This window comes from Dermacentor albipictus, chromosome 5, assembly GCF_038994185.2.
Source record: "Dermacentor albipictus isolate Rhodes 1998 colony chromosome 5, USDA_Dalb.pri_finalv2, whole genome shotgun sequence".
NCBI classification, from domain to species: domain Eukaryota; kingdom Metazoa; phylum Arthropoda; class Arachnida; order Ixodida; family Ixodidae; genus Dermacentor; species Dermacentor albipictus.
This window is the reverse complement of record NC_091825.1, coordinates 113,544,613-113,565,928: the sequence shown is the minus strand read 5'-3', so window position 1 is coordinate 113,565,928 and position 21,316 is coordinate 113,544,613. Positions and strand designations below refer to the sequence as shown.

Genomic DNA, 21,316 nt, shown 5'->3' with positions numbered 1-21,316 from the left:
CATGGCGACTCCGTACCGAGAAAGAGATCTGAAAGATGAAGGACAAGCTAGAAAAGGGAAAGAGAAAAAATGGGGGGGGGCCGCAACATTCATATGGAGACCGATTGCCAGCGAAGCTGTTTAGGCTGCATACATGGGCTGCATACATTATGAAATCATACATTTTTTTATACAGCGCCACGCTACGCTGACACAAGCGCTATCTCCGGAATCGGCCTATACATTCCTGTCTACGCGCTGTGACACGGACGTCAGCCGGCCAGGGTACACCCCCTCCCCCCTCCCTAGGAACGCATGCGGGGATGCATACGGGGGCTAGAGGTAAACAGCTTCACTGTAAAAGTTCGGCAGAGGCACTTTAGAATGCTGCTTACGTGTGGGAATGGGAAATCAGTATAATCCCTTTGATGAAACTTTTTTTTTTCGCGCATTCCTTGTGCGCGCAAGCTCCAATGCGCCTCGGCAAGGCCAAGTCAAGACGCACCGAGCGTTTCAACGCGCTCGCTTGCCGGCGAGCAGTGACGTGTGCAGTGACGTACGCCCTAAGCATTCATTAGTAAACGAGAACCGCGGAGCTACCGTGGCGTCTGGGAAGCGGGCTCGTCCTACACCCCGGAGGCCCGGGTTCGATTACCACACGGGCCGAAATTTGCCAAATTTTCTTTTCAAAGGCATTAGTGTACGTTGTTTGCAGGAACGTCCCTGAGAAATGTGACGTCAACCCGCGCACGTTGAGGCGTGTTTTTACTGTTTCTGCCGTCGGCCATTTTTCCCACCATCCTTCGGTCATGTCTGCGAATTTTCGCGTAATGGAGCACATATAATAATTTCCCATTAATAATGGACAGGAGGAAGACAGGTATGTGTGTATGTGCGCTATCGCAGAGTCTCAAGGCGCCACATAGTCGCAGTGGTACGGCAATCCCTTTTCTACGTTACAGCTTCAATGTGCTTACTCTAAGTTGCCGAACTTTGTCTTTTCCTATTTCTTGATTTCACGTTAGCCCAACTGGTATTGAAATGCGGGCCAGTTGCAACATATTTTTAGGGGGTTTTTTTTGCATTACAGACAAACTTAAGGAATCGGCGACTGCTAGTATGAAGAAGTTGAGTATGGAGAGACGAAATCGCTTCTATAAAAGCGATTACAAGCTTATCCTCTATAGAGGCTAAGCTTGTTCCGTGAAGTTAGAAGTACCAAAATTAAATTTTATTCTCAGGAAATTTAGAAGGGGCTTCAGACTAAAAGCTACTCAGTAGCTTGTCTGGGTGTGCGGCCCCTGATGCCAGCGCATATGACACGGGAGATATGATACATTAAGTATAATATCAAGAGGAAACGTATAACTTAACCCGTTTCTAAATATGAACGCTGATGTGCTCTCTCGCTTCTTCTTCTTCTAATCTTTTTGTTGTGTTTGTGTGTGACAGGAGTTATACACTCAAAACTCTGTTATTTTCTTATCTCTAAGCAGGGACGATCGTGGTTCTCCTAAAATTGTAAAAGAATTCGTTTGCGTTTACCGCGTCGCTCTGCTCGTCTTTGAATCTTTGCATGAAAATCGCATTTTTAATTCTTCGGTTCGTTCAATACAGCACTTGGCACTGTTATTTACCTGGTTTGTGAACGAAAAAAGAAACTCGCAGTTTCGCCCGATAGGCTAAGCATCGGTTGCGATAGCAAATTAGTAGACGGTTATACAACGTCAAGAAATCAAATCAAGAAATCAAATAAAAAAAATCAAGAAAAAGAAATGGGCATGGGCAGGACATGTAATGAGGAGGGAGAATAACCGATGGTCATTAAGGGTTACGGACTGGATCCCAAGGGAAGGGAAGCGTAGCAGGGGGCGGCAGAAAGTTAGGTGGGCGGATGAGATAAAGAAGTTTGCAGGGACAGCATGGCCACAATTAGTACATGACCGGGGTTGTTGGAGAAGTATGGGAGAGGCCTTTGCCCTGCAGTGGGCCTAACCAGGCTGCTGATGATGATACAACGTAAGCATAGTAGTTTTAATGGTCATATAAACTTGCAAACATTTGATTATAGCTGAATTACCAAGCAAGGTGTCAGCGCGCACGCACAAGCAAACACCAACTCGTCGCACTCGATGACCGCGGAGAGTCGCTGTCTAAACGCTGGCATGAGAAAGTGCGGCAGCAGCAGCGAGCGAAGTGACCTTCGTGCTGTCTATCACTTCAACGCAAATAGCGGCGAGAAAATCTTGGAAGTTGCTTTTTATTTATGAAGCGCCTGCCGTGATTTATCGCTCACGGTCAACGCCGCAAACGCCGACACCGACGTCGACGACACCGGCTTTTCTGCGACACGAGCTCCTTAACGCTATCGCGTTAAAACAGCACGCACAAAGGTATGAGCCGTCTGCAGACGCTTTCAAGATACGGCGCACGCGACCGCGCGCCGCCGTGCAAAAGGATGCGGTTGCTGGCGGAGTAGAAGCCGCCCCACTCCCTCCTTCACTCCCCTCCCTCCTGCGCTGCCTCTCCACTTTCCTCTGTGTCGCGCGCGAGATCGAGCCGCTGTCATCAGTTCTCTTTGCGCCCGGTCACGAAATCCGCAGTTGCTACCGGAGCCCAACGCCGCCTTTCCACCTCCCTCCCCCCCATCCCCCCACAGTCCTTCGGGCGACGGAAGACGGCGCGTTTGCTCTCCGCGTTCCTCGCTCGCGCGTGCCGTATTGAGCTGCGATTGTCGGCTCCCCTCGCGTGTTTTCACTCCCACATACAGCGCGCGGCGACGGTGTAATCGCTGATGGCCTTTATACGGATCATCACGACGACGGCGACGGCAAAAATGCGCCTGGAGTGTCTACATAATTGCTATCGCAAGAAAACTATACCTTTGTTTGCTGCCTAAGCACGTGAGTAATGTTTAAACGAGGCGGCAATGTCACTTCCGGCGTCTGCAGCATGGAAAAGCGTGGCCTTTGGTATTAGTTTTTATTTATCGCTCTGCAATGCACCTGAGAGAAGCAGATGAAGGCAACGCGGCATTTTTTTCTTTAAAAAAGAATACAGGCAATTAACTGTGCCAAGTGTACGTATAATGATCCAGATCATATAAGGCGACCTTTCGACAAAATGTGACTGAGAACAGAGCAGCGGTACGCGCTGAATTATCTGTTTCTTAAAATTTTACGAGATAAACGCACGTTCCTGTCCAGTAGCGGACGAAGTACGTCTCGTCTTGCATTGCGAAAGAGATGGGATTCTTGAGGAAATGGGGTGTATGTCTCCTGCGAAACCCTGCTATCTGTCGCAGTGTACGAATTCAGAGCCAAGACAAATTGACTTGCCATCACGGCCCTGCGAAAGTGGATGTTCAGCGAAGCTGTTTAGTATCACCAGTAAGACTGCTGAGCGGAGTATGCAATGCTTTATGGCTTCAGAGTAATAGGAGTAATGATTTTTGTAGAGTAATCGTAGCAATGGGAGTAATCGTAATTTTCACAGCACGTCGCCGCCCATAGTGGGGCTGCAACAACATTGAAATAAGTTGATAGACTTTCGTACATTTTATATGCGGAAATCTAGGGAAGCCACTTGCCACTTCGCAAGCTGCCGTCGCCGCGGCAGCTTGCGCAGCAGTAATCTTTACCGGGAAACGTATGCCGGGAGCGCTACGTGCTTCGCATTGCATGTAGGCGCAGGAGCGCCTTTCTTATAATCAATTATGTGGTTCGGAGGCTCGTACTGAGCTTGTTCTTTATTGAATTATATGCTGTTCTGTATCTTGTATCCGTGGTTGCAAAGAGTATGTACTGTCCGATTCACTTTGCTGAGCGCTTGTAGCCTCTGCCATTGCATTTTGGAGGTGTGACCCATTGACGATGATAGTTTTCTGTCGACATTACGCCACGAAGAAATCCAGGGATACTAGCCGTAGACAGCTTCGCTGTAAAAGTAGCCTCTTTCCCTCTCTTTTCAGTCGTTCGAACTCAGCGTGTTGCGTTCTCCAGGGTAGCGTACCCCACCGCTGCCGACAGTTGTTGCTTCGCCTGGTTCTTCAACCTCGACCGGCGTTACTATTGGGTAGCGTGGCGTTGTCGGCAGGCTTCAGGCGTCCAGTAGACTATGGCGATCAGGCAGGGACGAGACGACTTCTAGTGCGAAACTTGCACGGTTTATTCAATGGTTGGTGAAAGATGAGAAGAAGAGAATGAATTCAAAAAGTACATTGCGGGTCCCTTTAAATACGCCCACTAAATTCATAGGCAGGATCTTGCTCACGTCAACGTCATGTGACATGCACTGAGTCCCACGGTGCTTGGCGGCGGCCCCCACTTTCCCAGGACGAGATAGATAGAGAGAGATAGAGAGAAAGGCAAAGGAAAGACAGGGAGGTTAACCAGAGATTATCTCCGGTTGGCTACCTTGTACTGGGGGAGGGGAAAGGGGATGCAATAGGTGAGAAAGAAAGAAGGATAAAAAAAGAAAAAAAAAACCTAAGTACACACACGCACGTACACACGAACTATTTCTTTGAGCACTGTCACGCAACCCGCAAAGGCATTCCTAGCTTGCCTCCGGTGGTGGCAACCCGCGGGTCCTAGAGATCGTAGGCCCTTGATCCCTTCTCTTTTCACGCGTCGTTGGTTCGCGGAAAGGGCGTCTGGTTGTGGATGGGCGGCTGATCCATTCTCCCAGTTGACGTCTTCACGAACGTGCCTCCGCTGTCGGCGGCTCGGGGTTCCTGTCTGGTTCGCGGAAAGCGTTCTCCCCTAGAGTTTGACAGTTCGCGGAACGCACAGAAAGGTTCCTGTAAACACTACGGGGTGTCCGCCAGACCGGCATTCACTCGAGACAACTATAGCAAATTAGGAATCCACCCTTCGTTTCGATGAGGCTTGGTGGGTGGGCATCCTTTTTGCCCGGGTTGTTACACGCCAACCGTAACAAGCGTCAGCATCCGAGCACGTGCACGTAACGTTTTCCTTATGAAGGCTCTGTATTCGGTCTCCTTGACAATGCCACGAGATCACAGCCCATTTGCTCCGGCCGTATCGGCGTATTCCACGTGTCGGTGGCTGTAGCCTTGGTAGAAGCCGCGTATCCAAATGAGAGCTGACAGTCTTTTCCCTGTAGCGTCTGCACTAAGGAGCTACGTCGTGTAATTCTCTTTCGCCACCTCTCCGTTTCGCCTTCTGTTCGAGGAAAAGCAAGAAGGGGCAAAAAAAAAGAAGAAAGCGCCCTCGACAGTATTCTCCCTCATCTCCAATTGATTCCCGAAAGGTCATTTATAAGCTTTCGCTTTCCGCACGAATTCCTCTGAAAGAGCGCGCGAGGCAATATCCGCCTGAAGGGAACCTAAAAGTTCGCTCCTATTCTTTTTTTCCAACTCTCTTTTAACTTCAGCCGAAACGCTTAAAAATAGAACAATGCTTATTACAGATTGCTGCGAACCATCGCGCTGGTCCGCCTTCCGCCATTTCTTTTATATTACTTTTTTACCTTCATCCTCATTTTGCTTTTTCGATTTGTTTCATTTCCTTTTCTTTCTTGTCGATTTTCACTCGCTCTACTCTTACCTGCTCTTTTGTTGGAGAACCTTTCAGGGGCGACCGTGTATACGGAATCTTTTGTCCCAGAAAACGATCACAGCGCCTGCAGCGACGTCGGCAGCGGCAGCAGCTGGCAGGAACGATTCCATTCATTGTCGACCGCATTTTCTGAAAATGATGGGCTGCTAAACTATATTACCCTCGGCGATTTATATGGAACGAAATACGAAAGCGAACAGAACAAGGACTCGGAGTGTAGCGAGGTGCACCTCGAACGCTGCTCGCTCGAAGGTTGTGAGGGGGATGAAGAAAAAGAAGAACACTGCTGTTGGCTCGAGATGGAGATGTAGAGGGGGAGGGGGAGAAGGAAGGAGGAACTGGCGAGTGGCGATGGTGGTGGGCGGGGTTATTTTTCCGACCTTCCTTTTCTTGCTTTTGTTCTTTTGTTTTCTTTCTTAGCGACCTCAGTGTACGAGGATTGCGCTCCTTCGCTTCGTCCTGCAAAACGACTAGCGCGCCAGGCTCCTCGGCAGCGAAGGAAAAGTTGGGAAAGAAAGGGGTGTTGGTGAATCTCGGAACGTAGCGGGAGGGATCCGAGAGGAATGTCGAGATCAATCGGGCAACAGAGATAGAACGCGGGCTAGAGAGAGAGAGAGAGAGAGAGAGAGAGGCAGAGGCGGAAGAGGGATAAGAAGAGATGGCTACACCGCTCCGCGAGATTGAAGAGAGAGAGAGACGAAGAATGATAGAAGGAGAAATAACTGCCTGCGTCTTGCGAGTTGACGTCGCCGTCGCAAGAGGTCCGAGTATTTTTTTCTTCTCTTCCTCTCCAAGTTCGTCTGCAGTTGATTTCTTCTTGCGTCGTCTACTTTGCGTTCGGGGAGCTGTTTGAAAACGAATGGCAAGAAAAGTACGGGGATGAGGGGGCGTGGGGGGGGGGGGGGGGGGGCAGGGGCATTGCGCGGATAGAGACGCAAGGTGGAAGATTTATTGCCCTCAAACATCGGAGAGGGAGTCTCGAGATGTGATTTATGGCGGGAGACAAGTGCCATAGGCATCTCTCGCGCTCTCACTCCTGCGCGTCTGCTTCGCCGTCGTCCTCGTCGTCTTGCGAGGAAGACGTGCTTCCGCCGCCTCCGATGGTTCAGCGGGTGCACTCTCTCTCTCTCTCTCTCTCTCTCTCTCTCTCTTTCGCTCGCGCTCCTGCCGCTGGCGCGGAGGGCAAAAAAGTTTCACTGGGGGACATGGCGCGACGCATTTATAACGGCCGAGCAGCGACTCGCGTGGATGCATCGCGCGTGCTTTTTTCTTTGCGCCTGATCGCGCCGCGATGCCGGTGACGAAGGGCGAGGCTAACAAATGCGAGGAGGAGCGGGCGGTGATGTCGCGCCACGCCCACCTGGCGTCGCTTCGGTACGTTACGTAGAACGGAACGCTGGCGCTCGGAAGGAGAATTGGAAAGCCATTTGCAGACGAGTTGCCACACCCTGAGAATGACGTTTAAGGCGATTGCCTCTGGGCCGTCTTAGCGCGTGACGTTCACTTTTGCGATAAGGCAACGCGTCCCAGCTCTGGCTGTGATGGCGTGCAGGGAGGCTGAGCCCGCGGGCTTCCGGTTACCTGCGGTGTTGTTTCCGTTTAGCGAGGTGTCAAAGGCTTCGTGCGAACATTTTCTGACGCTCCAGGTTTCTCGAGCAGAAAATGACACACCAGAAGTTTGGGTTCTTCGTTATGCGGGAAAAAAATACCAGCACAGGCAACAATGGGCCAGATCACTGACGTTCCCACAGGAGAAACAAAGATTTCTGTCTTTCATTGGCTTATACACTGCAGCTGGTTAGACCTCGAGAAGGTGAGGCTGACACATACGGTACTATCTGTAAATAATAAAAAAAGACTTCTTTTTCTCTGGGCCTGGTCATGCACACGCGAGCCCTGGCTAAGCTTAGTAATGAACGCTTGGGCCGGGCTCGGGCTTGGTATCACGGGCCCGGGAGGGGCCCGTGTACTGCTCTACAGAGCACTTCTGGGCGTATTCTTTGTAGTGCTCTACAAAGAACTTCTGTTGAACAGTGTATTCGGCGTTACGCGATACACCATGCGTGCTCGGATTGTTCCTTCTTTCCATCGCCTCTTGTTTCTCTATTCCATTCATGTTGCCTTTCACCAGCACAATATGGTCAACTGATTAGCCTTTCTGTCTTTCTTTTTCTTCTGTCTCTGCGTGTTCGCTATCTAATCTTGCAGTCGTCGTGTCGTCATCAGTATTAATAATAATAATAATATATGGGGTTTTACGTGCCAAAACCACTTTCTGATTATGAGGCACGCCGTAGTGGGGGACTCCGGAAATTTTGACCACCTGGGGTTCTTTAACGTGCACCTAAATCTAAGTACACGGGTGTTTTCGCATTTCGCCCCCATCGAAATGCGGCCGCCGTGGCCGGGATTCGATCCCGCGACCTCGTGCTCAGCAGCCTAACACCATAGCCACTGAGCAACCACGGTGGGTATCAGTATTAAGCGTAAGACTGTCACGGTGCACGCCGTTTCGGGTGACATTAAATGACGTAAAAGCGATGCTGGCAGTTGCACGCTTTCATGTGCCATTCTAGATCTGATGGGGCACCAACTGCGATCCCTGCTGACGCGTTTTTTTTTTTTTTGTAATGGTGATGATATCGTTCTTGATTGCGCTGCCACATATCCCTACGTCTCCCTCAATATCCTTAGGCCGAATTCACAAAACTTTTTGTTCGTGATTTTTTTTTTCCATCGGCCACCCGCCGTAGTGGCCGATGGCAAAAGTGGCTTTGGCGTTGTGCTGCTAAGCGCGAGGGCGCGGGTTTCAAATCCCAGTCACGGCGGCCGCATTTCGTTGGGAGCAATATGTAAATGCGCTCGTACACCCTGCATTGGGTGCACTTTAAGGAATCCCAAGGGATCACAATTGACCCGGAGTCCCCCACTACGATGTGCTTCATGAACGTAGCGTGGTTTTGTCACGTGAACCCCCCTCCCACCTTTTTTTTTTAAATGTTTGCCTTTGGCTTGCCGCTTTCGCTAATTATTATGTCCAAAATCACGATTGGTTGACACATACCCTTACGAACGATTCTAGTGTAAGAACACTTTTGGAAACACCGGCCCTTATTCCTCAGCGCACGAACGCATTGCTGTATGGGTGACTGCCAGTGGCGTAGCTAGGTCGTCTGGCACCCGGGGCCCATAGGTCTTCTGTCACCCCCCTCTCCGGGCGTAGCAGGCGGAGAGGGATGCCTTCAGACGTATACGACCCGCCCCCCCCCCCCCCCCCCCTCACTGGCCCCTTGCACCCGGGGCCCATGGCTCCCCGGCCCCCCCTGTTGCTACGCCACTGGTGACTGCACTAGTTACGCCATAGGTGGCAGAGCCGTCATCACAGCATCGAACAAACCATCGCACTCGTGGTTAACACACCCAAAGCTAGACGAAACGACGTGGCAGGGACACGCCCAAAGAAGCTTGTGTATTTCTTGCTGCGCTATTTCGTGCAACGTTGTGCGAGAAAATCTACAAAAGAAAATGTATCACAAACAATTCACTCGAGTATTAATTTTACTCAGTCAGACATCACACGTGGCTCGCACGAAACATTTTACCGCTGGGTAATTTTCCCTGCGGCTAAAGAATTGCCGCGCACTAAGCCGGTGAGTTATAAACAAGTGGCGCTTGCACGGTGCTGTTTACCTTCGTCACTGGAAAACTTACTATGTACTGCTACTTGCTCAAAGGTTTTTAACTGTCAGTAAATCTGCCTACGTGTTGCATGCCTCGTGCAAGCGTTCTTGGAATTGTGACTGAGGTGTGAAAATGCCATAAAAGGAGCGTTAATTTGACAAACGCCGGTATGAGCCAGTGCAGCGAAAGGAATTTGTGATGCTGGCTTTTCCTCGTAAAGCTTCTTATTGTGGAGAAGCCAGCTTAGCGAACGTTTCTTTTAGCGAGTAGCGCTGGCTTCGCATACACAGTAAGGTTGGTAAAGAAAGAAAGAAAGGAAGAAAGAAAGAAAGAAAGAAAGAAAGAAAGAAAGAAAGAAAGAAAGAAAGAAAGAAAGAAAGAAAGAAAGAAAGAAAGAAAGAAAGAATAGGTGAACAATATAAAAAGGCCTTTAAAAAACCCACTGAAATCTTAAATTGAAACACATTTTGCACAATCTGTATTTAATAAGAATGTACGTTACAGTGATGTTCAAGCTATAAGGATATAATATAGTTCTGCAATAACAAATGCACCTTTGCTGCGGGCAAGAGAGCTTCCGTAAGAAAGGAAATAAGCAAGCGCAAAAAAAATAAAAAATAATGAATTCACCACTTCGGAAATGAAGAACCAGCTCCGGCTGACGCAAAACGCCCCAGCGACGACTTGTCGAAAGCAGTCAAAGATTAACAAAAAAAATAAAATTGTATTGCGCCTGAACAGGGGCGTACAAAGCAGTTTAGGCAATTTGATTTCGTTGTCCCTGCGAAAATTCGTCATAGAACAATTGTTGTGTTTTTAGTTGAGTGCTTCCGGCGCGCAGTCACCTTCTGTTGAAATCGAATCGAATATTCTTTGCGATTCTTGCAAGGGTGCCATTTATGCTGTGTGCCAGTGATGGTGCTCCTGCTAACCGGTTCATCGGCGCTATTTGCACGAATCTGGCCTTGTCTATCTCTATATATATTATTTATTGAGATGAAAGTGAATGGTGGAGCTGGTGGTGGCCGTTTGCTGACAAAAGCTGCCCTTTCTCATTTGGTTAATAAAGCAGGATAAAAACAATTAATGGGTAAACTCTTGCATTAGTTAATAAGAAAACAGGAGAACATATATCGACACTAGTACCTTGTCTCTTGCTCAACAACTACGGCAGGCGCATGGCAGAATATGACATCTGTGATCGCCACCTTAACACGGGATTCTTGCACTGTGTAATAAGGCTTAGGGCGAAACACAGCAGGCGACGACCGTCCATTTTCACCGGTTTCGTCGTCTGCCCCTGTTTCGCCGTAATGTACGTACAAACCAATCAGACCAGCTCGGAATTCTGCAATGAACCAGCTGTGCTGGCAAACACGGAGGTCATATTCCGCCAGGCGTTTGCAGGAAGCTTTTTGCGCTGCGCTCCTTTCATTCCCTTTACCCCTTTCCCCAGCACAGGGTAGCCAGCCGGTACATACACTGGCTAACCTCCCTGTCTTTCCTCTCCTTTGTCTCCTCCTCCTCCTTATTGCGCTGTGCTGTGCTTTGAGTTTTCTGCATCGATTGCAAAAAAAAAAAAAAGACGTCTCCATTTAGATTTAGGTGCACGTCTAGAAACCCCGGGTGGTTGAAATTCTGTAATACTCCAACAAGGCCACTCCCTGGCCTCCCTTTGAAAGAATGATACGTGATAGTATGTTGCGTCTCAATGAAACGTCTATTGCAGTCAGCAAATATTTAACAGAAGTAATAAAAATTGTTAATGACCGCCTTTGTACTGGTAAGCAGACAACTTTAGCTTGGCCATATAGTGTATGACCATTTATGGAATACCAATGACGTAGGCGTCAAAAGCAGTACTACTGGTGCCGTGTTGCGACGTTGAGTTCAATCAGAGCGCACAAACTCTTATTGCCACTTACAGAATATGTTAACCTAAATGGTGACGGAATGCTGCCGGCAGCGACATAGACATTAATGTGCACAGTGGCATCTTTTTCCATCAACTAGAACAGCAACAAACGCTACAACGCTTCTTGCGCTCCATGGTTCAACAAACCACCCTAATATATCGCTGTCATCGCTGCTCCTGCGATGCATGATTCTGGTTATTTCGTTATCCCGCTAAGGGGAGTGCGTATACATTCGCGCTGAAACTTTCGAGCGTTGCTTTCGGGCGTTCAACTTGACGAATCAGTCTGTCAAAAAATTCTCCACGCTAATTCGTGATTCGTATCAGTGAAAGAGGTGCAGAGACGTTCAGAGTAGCGCAAGCTTCCAGGTGCTCTGTAACGGCACAGCGTCGTTTTCAATGTTGTCGACGGTCAAAGGAGCCCGGAAGAAGCATAAGAAAAGAAAGATATATATCGATAAAACAGATAGCAGAACAAGTACCGAGTTCTCCCCCCCTTTTGTGCCTTTTGACTTCTCTAGCTGTCACTAGCACGCGAGCGGCTGCAGCTCGGCGCGTGTCATTATCAGAGGCCCCGGGGGGGCTACGCAGAATCGCTGGTGCTCCGCGACACATTCTCACTCCTGGTGCCGCAGTAGTCATCTCCCTACAGGCATGCATACAACCGAATTCGATCCCGCATCAGTTCCACAGTTTCGCAACGGGTTCTCTCTAATGATCAGCACTCGTCCATCCACCTCTCTCTCTCTCTCTCTCTCTCTCTCTCTGGGTATGCGGATATCGAACAATACATAAATATTCCCTTCCCTCTTCTCGCCCCGTGTCTTGTTTTAGCGTTGTTTTCTTTTCGTTATTACCGCGCGCGATACTTCCTCGCCACCGGCAAAGTGCACTGCACTCCCGGCCGACGCTTTTACTTTCCTTGCACTGTTTTCTTCTTGCACATCTTCGTTGTCGGGGTCGCGTTTTGATTTCTTTTTATTGACGATCGACGCGGCACTCTGCCGTCGCTCTTCATCGTCCCGTTGAAGCTTCCTCCTCGTCGTCGTCATCATCGGTCACCGTTGTTCAGCGCGATCGCCTCTGGAAACCGCGCTCCGTTAAGCCCCGGCGTTCGAGTGCGTGGCTTGAACTCTCGGCCGTGCGCAGTGCAGGGACACGTTCCCGGGTTTGTTTGCTCTTCATCCCATACCTTCTGTAATGCATGCTTCCGTGTTTCGTTGCTTGTTTCTTTCGTTTCTTTTGCGTCATGTGTGCGTGTGGTCTTTGCCGAAGTATCCGGGGAGCACTTATATACAGAAGCAAAAAAGAACAAAAACGAAGAGAGAGAGAGAGATAGAGAGAGAGAAATCGCTGCGTGGCGTTTGCTGGCTGGCTGCTTGCCACGGATCGATATAAACCATGCCCTCGTTACGATTTTCCGATTCTGTTTTTCGTTCTGTTATTTTCTTTTTTATCTTTAGCCTGTGAAGAGCGCACGCTTTCCTTTGCTGGTTTCTTTCTTTTCTTTTCTTTTTTACGAAATTGTTTGCCCGCGATGTGCCTACGCGAGTGGTCCCACCGCTGAAAGGGCACCCGAGGTATCGACTGCGCCACTGGGCGCGCTTGTGCCTCTTAACCCCGCGCCTATTACCGAAATTGAGAGAGCTGCTTCAATTCTCGTTTGCGTCTCTGCTAGGCAGAACCACTGCTGCTCTGTAGCATATTTTGAGGTTGGCGATTTTATTGTTCTGCTTTGGTTTTTCCCAAATATAGCACAACAGAGGTGTCAAGGATGAAAGTCCCGGGGCGGAATTCGTCAGGGGGACAAATTTTTTTTTTCTCCAAAGGACGTGCGCAAAGCAGGAGGCAAATAAACATTTGTAGATTAGCAAAAAGCGCAAAACAACGATGAGGCATCTTGAAATGACTAAAATATGGCAGAAGAAGTGAAAGATATAAGACGTGAAACGTTTACTACATCATTTCGTACATTAAAGTGACTAAGAGACGGAACAAAGTACCAAGATAAAGTGAAAAAAATGCGGGTAATATCGTCTTTTTTTGGCATTGTTTTCTTTTTTTTCTGACATCTTTTTCTATCCACTTTCCATATACAGTCAAATCTTGACTTAACGAAGCCATATTTTACGAACTTTTTTTATTGAACGAATTGCTTCCGATTGCCCACAACATTCGTAGTCACACTGCCAAATGTGTTGCGAATCTCGAGGTAACGAACTCAAATCAACGTCTCGCTCGACTTAACGAAGTTTGGGGGAGGAAAATGAGTGAAAGTGGAGAAAATACAGTTATGCCCGGATTTCGGCTTAAGTAACGGCTACCACTGACCTGTTGAGAACGTTTGTCGCTTTTATGAAGGCACACGAGATGCATTCAACGGTCTTTGTGCGTGTTTTGGATCCGTCCATTCCTGTGGCGAAGTGATTTTCCCCTTGCGTTCTAACCGGCATGTTTCATCGTCTGCGTGGACCTGATCTTTTCGCCTCCCTTCAGAGCTTCCCGAAGCAAACGCGGTGATTAAATCTTGAATGACGGTGCTAAAGAGATTGAAACCATTCTCGTACATCTAACGAAACAAAAAACAAACAAACAAACGCAATAAAGAGCGAATAAAACCGAAAATGAGAGTACAAAAGCCAATACGACCGTTGAAATGATTGAGAGACAAAAGGAAACAAGGAAGGGAGGCGAAAGAAGAGAAGAAAGGGAGGAGCGAAAGAATAGAGAAGGAAGAAGAAAACGAGGAAAGATTAAATAAATGAAAGAAATCACGGAATACGTTAAGGAATATGTGAAGAAAAAAAAAGAAAGAAAGTAATGAAGGAAAACAGGAAAGAATGAACAAAGGAAAATAGGATCGAATGAATGAATAAGTCAATGAACGAAGGAAGGAGCTTTATATCCGGCTCACAAAAGGGGAGGGGATTCGAGAGATAAATATCGATAGTAGTTTGACGTGTTCCTCAGCCCTCCATTATCCGACAAGAAAAATAAAGATAAACAGCCGTGACATGATAGGTAGAAATATAAAATTAAAAAAAAATCATTTAAAGAAGAAGAAATAATTTGCTGAAAGGAAAGAAAATCACAATGGTGCTGATTTAGCTGTGGTTCTGGGGCGGTGGCAGCGGCGCCACACCCTTTCGCCTTGCAGCATTAACCAAGAAAACTAAGCAATAAGTATCCTCACTAGCATGTCTCAGCGCGCCTACCGGCAAGCCGTTCCATGACATTGACTTGTCCGATAATTTCTGCACTGGACTATTTTGGCGGCGGGTAGGGAGGGGGGGAGGGGCGAGATGGGGAAGGTGGTCTTGTCATAACGTTTTTATATGTGCTGTGCACCCCATGTAGTGTACGAACTCTCCGGCGTTCTGTTAATTTCTCCAACTGTGTCTGTGTTTCATGGTGATTTTCATGCTAACCACTGAAATGTTCTTCGTGCTTTCTTTTGTAATTTCTAGTGTATTGATGTTAGCCTTTATCATTTGTTCGCTATAATACTTTCTTTTTACTCTACGAATATAAGAGTCTGTGGTCTGCGCACAAAAGTCAACGCTGTTTAACCTTGGGACCTCCGCCTACATATTTTGCTATCTGTCATTACTGTTCTATTCATAACTGACTGATTGATTGATTGATTGACTTATTGATTGATTGATTGATTGATTGATTGATTGATTGATTGATTGATTGATTGATTGATTGATTGATTGATTGATTCTAATCGGTGATTTGCGGTGCCCGTTTTCATCTGCGCACCAACCGTAGCTACAGATGTGGAACGGTGTGCACTCGTCTGTTATAAAGACGACGCTACCCGGCCTTCCAGTTCTCTCTCTCTCTCGTTCTGATGCGTCATAGGAAAGAAAGAGCGACGTGTAAGCCTAACGCGCTCTCCATCTTCTCTCTCTCGCAGATGTCCGACGACGAGCGGCTGTCGCTGACGACGGCGGTGAGCGACGAGGACGAGACGGGCGAGCCGCGCTCGGGCTCCCGCGCCGCCGGCTCCGGCGGCGGCGCGGCGGCGGCGGCCTCCTTCAACTGCACGGGCGCCGTGCGCAAGGCCGGATTCCTCAGCGTCAAGAAGTGGCTACTGCGCAGGAGACACCAGGCACGTCTCTCTCTCTCTCTCTCTCTCTCTCTCTCTCTCTCTCTCTCTCTCTCTCCCTTCTTAATAATCATAATAATAATGCCTTTATTTTCCATCCCAAGGATGTTGGAGGCAGAGAGAAAAAGATAGGTTTCCAGCTTGACGGGCTCTCGCCTCCCCGATACAAATACATAATCTTTATAATCATGTATTAGCATTCCAATCCCTCTCTCTCTTCGTCCTCCTCTCTCTCTCATTATTCATCCCCCTGTCTAGCCATCGTTCCCCCCTCGCTCTCTCTCTCTCTCGCTCTCTCTCTCCTACTTCGTTCCCCCCACGTGTCTCATCAGTAGATGCGCGAGAACAGGCGTCGAGCAAGTTGGTTTGTGAACACTTATAGCACGAGAGCGATACAAATAGATATATACTCGTATTGCAAACAACGCTTACTTTGACGTGAAAAATTACTCCAGTATCAGTCTGAAAGAAAAAAAGTTTAGCTTGAAAGCAAGCATTCGATGTACGTGTGTGTCTTAGGTTGCGTTGATGTCACATTCTGCAACTTACGTATCAGTTTCTTTTTCTTTTTTTCATATTTTAAGCGAAGCTTTGTTGCTGTTGTTGAGTCGCCTAAGTTTTGATCCTGGCTGGTGTTCGGTGGTTGAACTGCCTTACGGCATACGTTTCATTTGAAAGGAAGCTTTATTCGTGGTGTCCGACAAGTTTCGGAAGCTGTAGTCGGGGGGGGGGGGGGGGGGGGTTGGTTCGGCTCTGGAGAAGGGTGGAGAGAGATAGAGATTCTTATTTGTGAACGGAAGAATTGGGGTAAAGTGTAGCGCAGTAACTGTCTCTCAGATGAGGACACCTCAACCGCGCTGCACAGGGGGGAAGGGATAGAAAAGAGTGGTGGAAGGAAGAGGGAGGGAGCAGCAGCGGTCGAACCGCCGTAGGCGTGGGGAGGGGGCTCAGAGGCGATCAGCTAGGGCGATGTCCTCGGCGAACGCCAGAAACGCTCGGAATAGGAGCCTCTGGCTCGAGATGCAGCCCGAGGGGTGCAGTAGATTGTCCACCGTTGCACAGGGAAGGTTGTCTGTAGTAACGCGCGTTGATTGGCTGGCGCAAGCGCTGACGCCATCAGAGGCCGCCGCATCAGAGTAGAGACACCATGCGTGCCGGGCCGGGTAGCATGACATGCACCGGCGCTTGGTCGGTCACCGTGGCGGAATGGACGCGAAAGATTCGCTTGCAGCGATTCCCAAGGTGCGTGGAACTTGTATTTTATTTCATGTGGCGTTCTTCCACGCCCTCTACGCACTAGAAATTAGAACGCTGCGCAAGCACCTAACCTTCACGAACATTAACCGCTAATTGCAGTTTTTCATGGACTTTGTGAGTGTTTATCGCAGCTCTCGGGGAAAAATTGCACGAGGTCGAGAAAAGACGGGGGAAAAAGAAAAGCGTATACAAGTAACCGCGCTGCGTCTACGTTTCTTCCGAAGCGCGACAAGGTTGACATTGGAAGCAAGCGTTGCTTCTCCGACCGCCTGCCCTTTGCCTTTCATTTGTTGTTTGTGTGTGTTTTCGGGCTTTCCTACAATGTGATGTAGCTTCTGTTTCGATAGAAGTTCAGTTAAGATGATAATTTGGTTGGAATAAGGCGACAATGTTACTTTAGGCTGGACAAGTTGCTCTTGATTCGTGCTTGCTACAGCAGTGCAGTGTAATGCACGAACACGTGGATTGTATGGTGAAGATGTGAATGGGGGAGCAGAAACTATTTGAATGCAAGCAAATAACCTTAGGGAAAAAAGTGGCAAGCAAGCCCAACCACTTGTGATCCGGCTTTTCCGGAGTTATAGAGTAACGACAATTGCGCTACGTCATCGACGTAATCCACATCGCAGGGCACTGTACAAACAGACAGTGTCGTAAACATCTACTGTTTCACGCGTTTTCTTTGGGAGCTCTGTGTAGCCTAGCCTGTTCATTCATTCATTCATTCATTCATTCATTCATTCATTCATTCATTCATTCATTCATTCATTCATTCATTCATTTATTCATTCATTCATTCATTCATTCATTCATTCATTCATTCATTCAAATTTACGACCCTTATAGGGCATAAAGGGGGGAAATACAAAAGGAACTACACAATTTACGTCATATTGCCGGTCCCTCGCCTAGTATGCTGTATAAGCTAAGCGACGTAACACTTTTGCCGCGATGCGTTGCCCTCTGGCAGGTGGAGCTGGCTCGGAAACGTGGCTGGAAAGGCTACTGGGTGTGCCTGAAGGGCACGACGCTACTCTTCTACCCGTGCGACAGCCGCGACGGCCGGGCCATCGACTCGACACCCAAACACCTGATCATCGTCGACGGCGCAGTCATGCAGCCGGTGCCCGAGCACCCCAAGAGGGACTACGTATTCTGCCTGAGCACGGCGTTCGGCGACGCCTACCTCTTTCAGGTGAGCGGGGGACCACACCCCCTTTTGTTGCCCCCCAACGCCTTTTATGCGAAGCATATTACGAGAGCTCAACCCAGCTCCTCAGGCGCGGCGGTGTCGCCTTCAATACCACGTGACACCGTGACGTCACGACAGAGGAGAAACGGGGCTCCAACTCGCGCCGTCGCTCGCGGTGTCACGGCGGTATATAAGCAGCTGCGCTTGCCTCTGCTAGACACTCACGAGGTGGGATGCCTCCTGGAGACAGAGCTGCTCGTTGGAATGAGAAGCGAAGGTTGCGGCGTGCTACAGAGACTGTTTCTAGGTTGCTTTGCTACGGCGCAGCGACTACGCGCCCCGCATCGGACGCGGTGAGCGTCGAGCAACGCAGCGTTCGGCGACAACGAAATGTGCGCCTGAGCCGAACCGTCTTTTCTGCGACACGAGCTCCTTAACGCTGTCGCGTTAAAATAAAGGCTAGTATGCTTCGCATTCTGGGCTTAACCTTAGCTAAGCCACAGCCAGTTTTTTTAATTAACCTCGGCACAATTAGCGACTGCACCACTGTGTTTATAGTGCGTGTCAAGCAACAGTGCGTTCATGCGTACAGAAAATTTGTTCTTAATTTGGATTCGCTCTGCATTGCACTCGCCTCCTGGTTAGCTCGGACAGCAAATCGGCCGTCCTGGAAAACCGTTGATACCGGGTTCGATCACGGGCCCAGGGCGAATTTTTTTTTTTCGACTGCGAAGCCTTCGTTCTGAGAAACCCGTTATTGGCGCTTCCTTTGTAAATTGGCGCTTCCCTCGTATGGACGCCAATTCTTACCTTTCGCGAAACTCGTTTCACCTTGCGTGTTCTCGCAGGTCTGATTTGCCAGCACGAACGCGTGCACGAGCTTTGAAAAATAAAAGTGCCTTATTGGTTTTGCACTTCATTCGTTTGTTTATCCGCACAAACCATCCCATAGCCCGAGACAAGAAGCGCACGAGAGTTACAGCGTGTCACGAAAGTAAACGCCTCTCGACCGCTGTCGGCAATGCAAAGCTGCACACTTCTGCCATAGGCTTTGCTTTTGTCGTCGGTAACTCAAGTATTCTCATGCAGAAAAGGCGAGCGAACTTCAAACAGAGTCGCGGGCAGTCTGTTCAACCCCTGTAACGTGGCACTTGCTTTCTTTCCATCCTTTTTTCTTTGTTTTGGAATGGCTCTTGCCCTGTTCTCCAATACAACGCTTTAGCTGCAGCTTCTATAGACGTGACGACGACCTGGTTGGTGATTACTCGACATTGCGATGAGGCGTCACGTGTCCCTTGTTATTGCCTTTAATTTTGTTGCGTGTGTTTTTGTGCTTCTCTGCGATGTCACGTAGCTTTCACCTTGCGCGTCCGCGCAATGCGGGAAGCCCTCTCTCAACGCAAGAGAGGAAAAAGTGCAAAGCAGTGAAACACTGTGCAAAGGGGAGCAAATGTACGCCGCGGCCGCATTAAAACAGGGGAGCGCCTGCCGGTAGACGGGCACGAGAGGCAGCTGCTTCCTTGACTGTGTGCGCTGATGCGTTACACTGTTCATGTGTGCAGGCGCCGTGCCAAGTGGAGCTGGAGAACTGGATCAACAGCATCCACTCTGCCTGTGCCGCGGCCTTCGCCAGGCATCGAGGTCGCACTGGGACGCTACACCTGCTCCAGGAGGAGATCTTCAGGCTAGAGAAAGAAATTGAGTCGGTTAGTGGGGAGCAGTTTCTCAGTACTATTACGTACCCTCATCCCCCAGCGCTATCATTGTGGCTGTGTGGTTTATATGCAGGTTTAGTGACAAGCAAAGGTGAAGGAGTTCATCTAGGTTATCAAATGCAATAGCACGTTTCTGATGTCTCCCTCCCATTACGAGCGAGAGAAGTAGAAAGTTTGACACTCGTTGGTGAAGCGTGATTGGACTTGCGTCTCATTTTACTGTCACGCCATTAGGCCCTTCTCAGAAAGGCCAGCAAAGAAGGAATACAGAAAAGGAAAGAAAGATGCGAGATCTACGATGACAGCTTGCGACCGAGGTTGAGCCATTAAGACCAATTTTCCGCACAAACTTGACAGAATGTTTTTCCATACCGCATCCGGCGAAGGTTAAGCCGAAGCTCACCATTTGTCCACTTTACACTGCTTAAATCATATGTTTTGTCACTGGAAGCTGCACTGCAGAATGCTACTAGTGCGGCGAACCATTTACTACTGCGGTTTTTAGAAGGCACGATAACGGAGAATCACGCATCCGCGTCTCTGAGCGCGCGTGTCACGTTCCGTTACGCGCCACTCTGGCGTGGCTTGCCCGCCCCCCAACTCGCAGGACGCGAAGCTGAAGCACATGGCCGAGCTACAGCTGACCGTCGTGGTGGACCAGGAGTCCCGGCAGACTCTGTCGGACCAGATCGGCCAGTGGGAGGAGAACCTGGAGAGGCTACACTGTGAGCAGTTCCGTCTGCGCTGCTACATGGCCTCGCTACAGGTCTCCGAACTCCCTAACCCAAAGGTGCGTGCGCGCAGAATGGCGATCACTGCCTTGTCTTCACGTGCATGAAATAGCGGGTCGCCTTTAGACGACGTAGACACGAGCAGACGTGTCGGTGGCGCCTTCTTGTGGCGTGTAGTCCAACCAGAGAGGACACTGAGCTGTTATAGCAGTGACCAATCACGTTCTATAAAGCTGTTGGTGTAATGCCTCGGGAGCTACATAATCGTCAACGTGCAGTGCGTTTCTTTATTTTCGAAGAGAACGCACGTAGAACGCTAAAACCTTAGTTACGCACTGTCGTTAGACGAATCTTCACAAGATGGCGCTTTTAGCGTTGCTGCTACTCATACCATCCATTCATTCATCCACCCATCCTGCCAAGCATGTCACCGGTACCAAGGTATTGTGGGAAGTGTGAAACGGGCTTAGATAAAATAAAGCTCTCTAATACGGAGCAAAGCTAGAATAAGCGAGACGACTCGTTCCAAAGTTTCTTATTAGACTTTTGCGCGCACAAAGACGGGACGTCGAACGAAGAAGGGACACACAACATGCAAAAGTACCGTAATAGAAGTTGCCGTTTTCGAGAGAGCGTGTTTTCGTCCAGTGACCTCGTTGCCTCTTTTTCTGAGCCATCTGACGGGGGCCCGCTGTGTTCCGCAGAACCTGCTTACGCACGTGTCCAAGGCGACCAAGGCGATGCTGAACAAGCTAGGCGTGTTCACCGTCTCCTCGTTCCACGCGTACATCTGCGCGCGCAGCCCATCGCTGCTCACAAACCTGCTCTCGGGCCGGGGCGCCACCAAGCGGAGGTCGCGCGCTGCACTTTCCAGGTCCAACAGCTCCAAGTGAGTTGCGCCAGACTGTTTTCACAAGGGCCTTCGAGTAGCGTACTGTGGTCTTGCAGCATAGTGACAGTAAAGAAACGGGGACACCTCGGAAGGAATTGAATGAAGTATGGAACATTTAATAGGTTCGCTTTGTGGCCAGAAAGCAAAGCGACGCTCTACTTACAATGATAGCGGCGCGCCCGATGCGTTTACTACGAGTTTACTACGAGAGTCGACGAACTCCTTTCCTCTGTGCTTATGCCTCGCCCGTTTGTTCCA

At 49.1% G+C, this 21,316-nt stretch overlaps 1 protein-coding gene across 8 annotated transcripts in view; it reads left to right on the top strand.

Annotated features, from left to right (window-relative positions):
* The window catches only part of sif (still life), a 251,444-nt gene that overhangs the window by 197,352 nt on the left and 32,776 nt on the right, over nucleotides 1–21,316 (top strand). For all 8 annotated transcript variants that reach the window (XM_065454834.2, XM_065454836.2, XM_070538773.1 and 5 more), the window contains 5 exons: nucleotides 15,080–15,274; nucleotides 17,499–17,723; nucleotides 19,283–19,426; nucleotides 20,043–20,225; nucleotides 20,871–21,055. In XM_065454834.2, coding sequence (XP_065310906.2) covers nucleotides 15,080–15,274; nucleotides 17,499–17,723; nucleotides 19,283–19,426; nucleotides 20,043–20,225; nucleotides 20,871–21,055 — 932 coding nt within the window. The remainder of the gene's footprint in view (nucleotides 1–15,079; nucleotides 15,275–17,498; nucleotides 17,724–19,282; nucleotides 19,427–20,042; nucleotides 20,226–20,870; nucleotides 21,056–21,316) is intronic.